Genomic DNA, 1,317 nt, shown 5'->3' with positions numbered 1-1,317 from the left:
TAGATAGAGTGCCTGATGAACAATGGAATGAGGTTCATGACATTGTACAGGAGACAGGGATCAAGACCATCCCCGTGGAAAAGAAATGCAAAAAAAGCAAAATGGCTGTCTGGGGAGAGCTTATAAATAGCTTTGAAAAGAAGAGAAGCAAAAAGCAAATGAGAAAAGGAATGATATAAACATCTGAATGCAGAATTCCAAAGAATAGCAAGAAGAGATAAGAAAGCCTTCTTCAGCGATCAATGCAAAGAAATAGAGGAAAACAACAGAATGGGAAAGACTAGAGATCTCTTCAAGAAAATTAGAGATACCAAGGGAACATTTCCTGCAAAAATGAGTTTGATAAAGGACAGAAATGGTATGGACTTAACAGAAGCAGAAGATATTAAGAAGAGGTGGCAAGAATACACAGAAGAACTGTACATAAAAGATTTTCATGACCCGGATAATCACGATGGTGTGATCATTCACCTAGAGCCAGAAATTCTGGAATGTGAAGTCAAGTGGGCCTTAGAAAGCATCACTACGAACAAAGCTAGTGGAGGTGATGGAATTCCAGTTGAGCTGTTTCAAATCCTGAAAGATGATGCTGTGAAAGTGCTGCACTCAATATGCCAGCAAATTTGGAAAATGCAGCAGTGGCCACAGGACTGGAAAAGGTCAGTTTTCATTCCAATCCCAAAGAAAGGCAAGGCCAAAGAATGCTCAAACTACCGCACAATTGCACTAATCTCACATGCTAGTAAAGTAATGCTCAAAATTCTCCAAGCCAGGCTTCAGCAATACGTGAACCGTGAACTCCCTGATCTTCAAGCTGGTTTTAGAAAAGGCAGAGGAACCAGAGATCAAATTGCCAACATCTGCTGGATCATGGAAAAAGCAAGAGAGTTCCAGAAAAACATCTATTTCTGCTTTATTGACTATGCCAAAGCCTTTGACTGTGTGGATCATAATAAACTGTGGAAAATTCTGAAAGAGATGGGAATCCCAGACCACCTGACCTGCCTCTTGAGAAATCTGTATGCAGATCAGGAAGCAACAGTTAGAACTGGACATGGAACAACAGACTGGTTCCAAATAGGAAAAGGAGTACGTCAAGGTGTATATTGTCACCCTGCTTATTTAACTTCTATGCAGAGTACATCATGAGAAATGCTGGACTGGAAGAAACACAAGCTGGAATCCAGATTGCCGGGAGAAATATCAATAACCTCAGATATGCAGATGACACCACCCTTATGGCAGAAAGTGAAGAGGAACTAAAAAGCCTCTTGATGAAAGTGAAAGAGGAGAGTGAAAAAGTTGGCTGAAAGCTCA

General features: G+C 40.7%; 1 protein-coding gene across 1 annotated transcript; it reads left to right on the top strand.

Moving 5' to 3' along the window:
* Positions 271–954, top strand: LOC108636662 (the record flags this gene model as incomplete). Its single annotated transcript, XM_018052852.1, has 1 exon — positions 271–954. A coding segment is annotated over exon 1 (684 nt), but the record flags the coding sequence as incomplete, so codon positions are not given.

This window comes from Capra hircus, chromosome 8 (assembly GCF_001704415.2).
Source record: "Capra hircus breed San Clemente chromosome 8, ASM170441v1, whole genome shotgun sequence".
NCBI lineage: Eukaryota > Metazoa > Chordata > Mammalia > Artiodactyla > Bovidae > Capra > Capra hircus.
The sequence above is the reverse complement of the archived record's forward strand: the minus strand, read 5'-3'. Positions and strand labels throughout refer to the sequence as shown.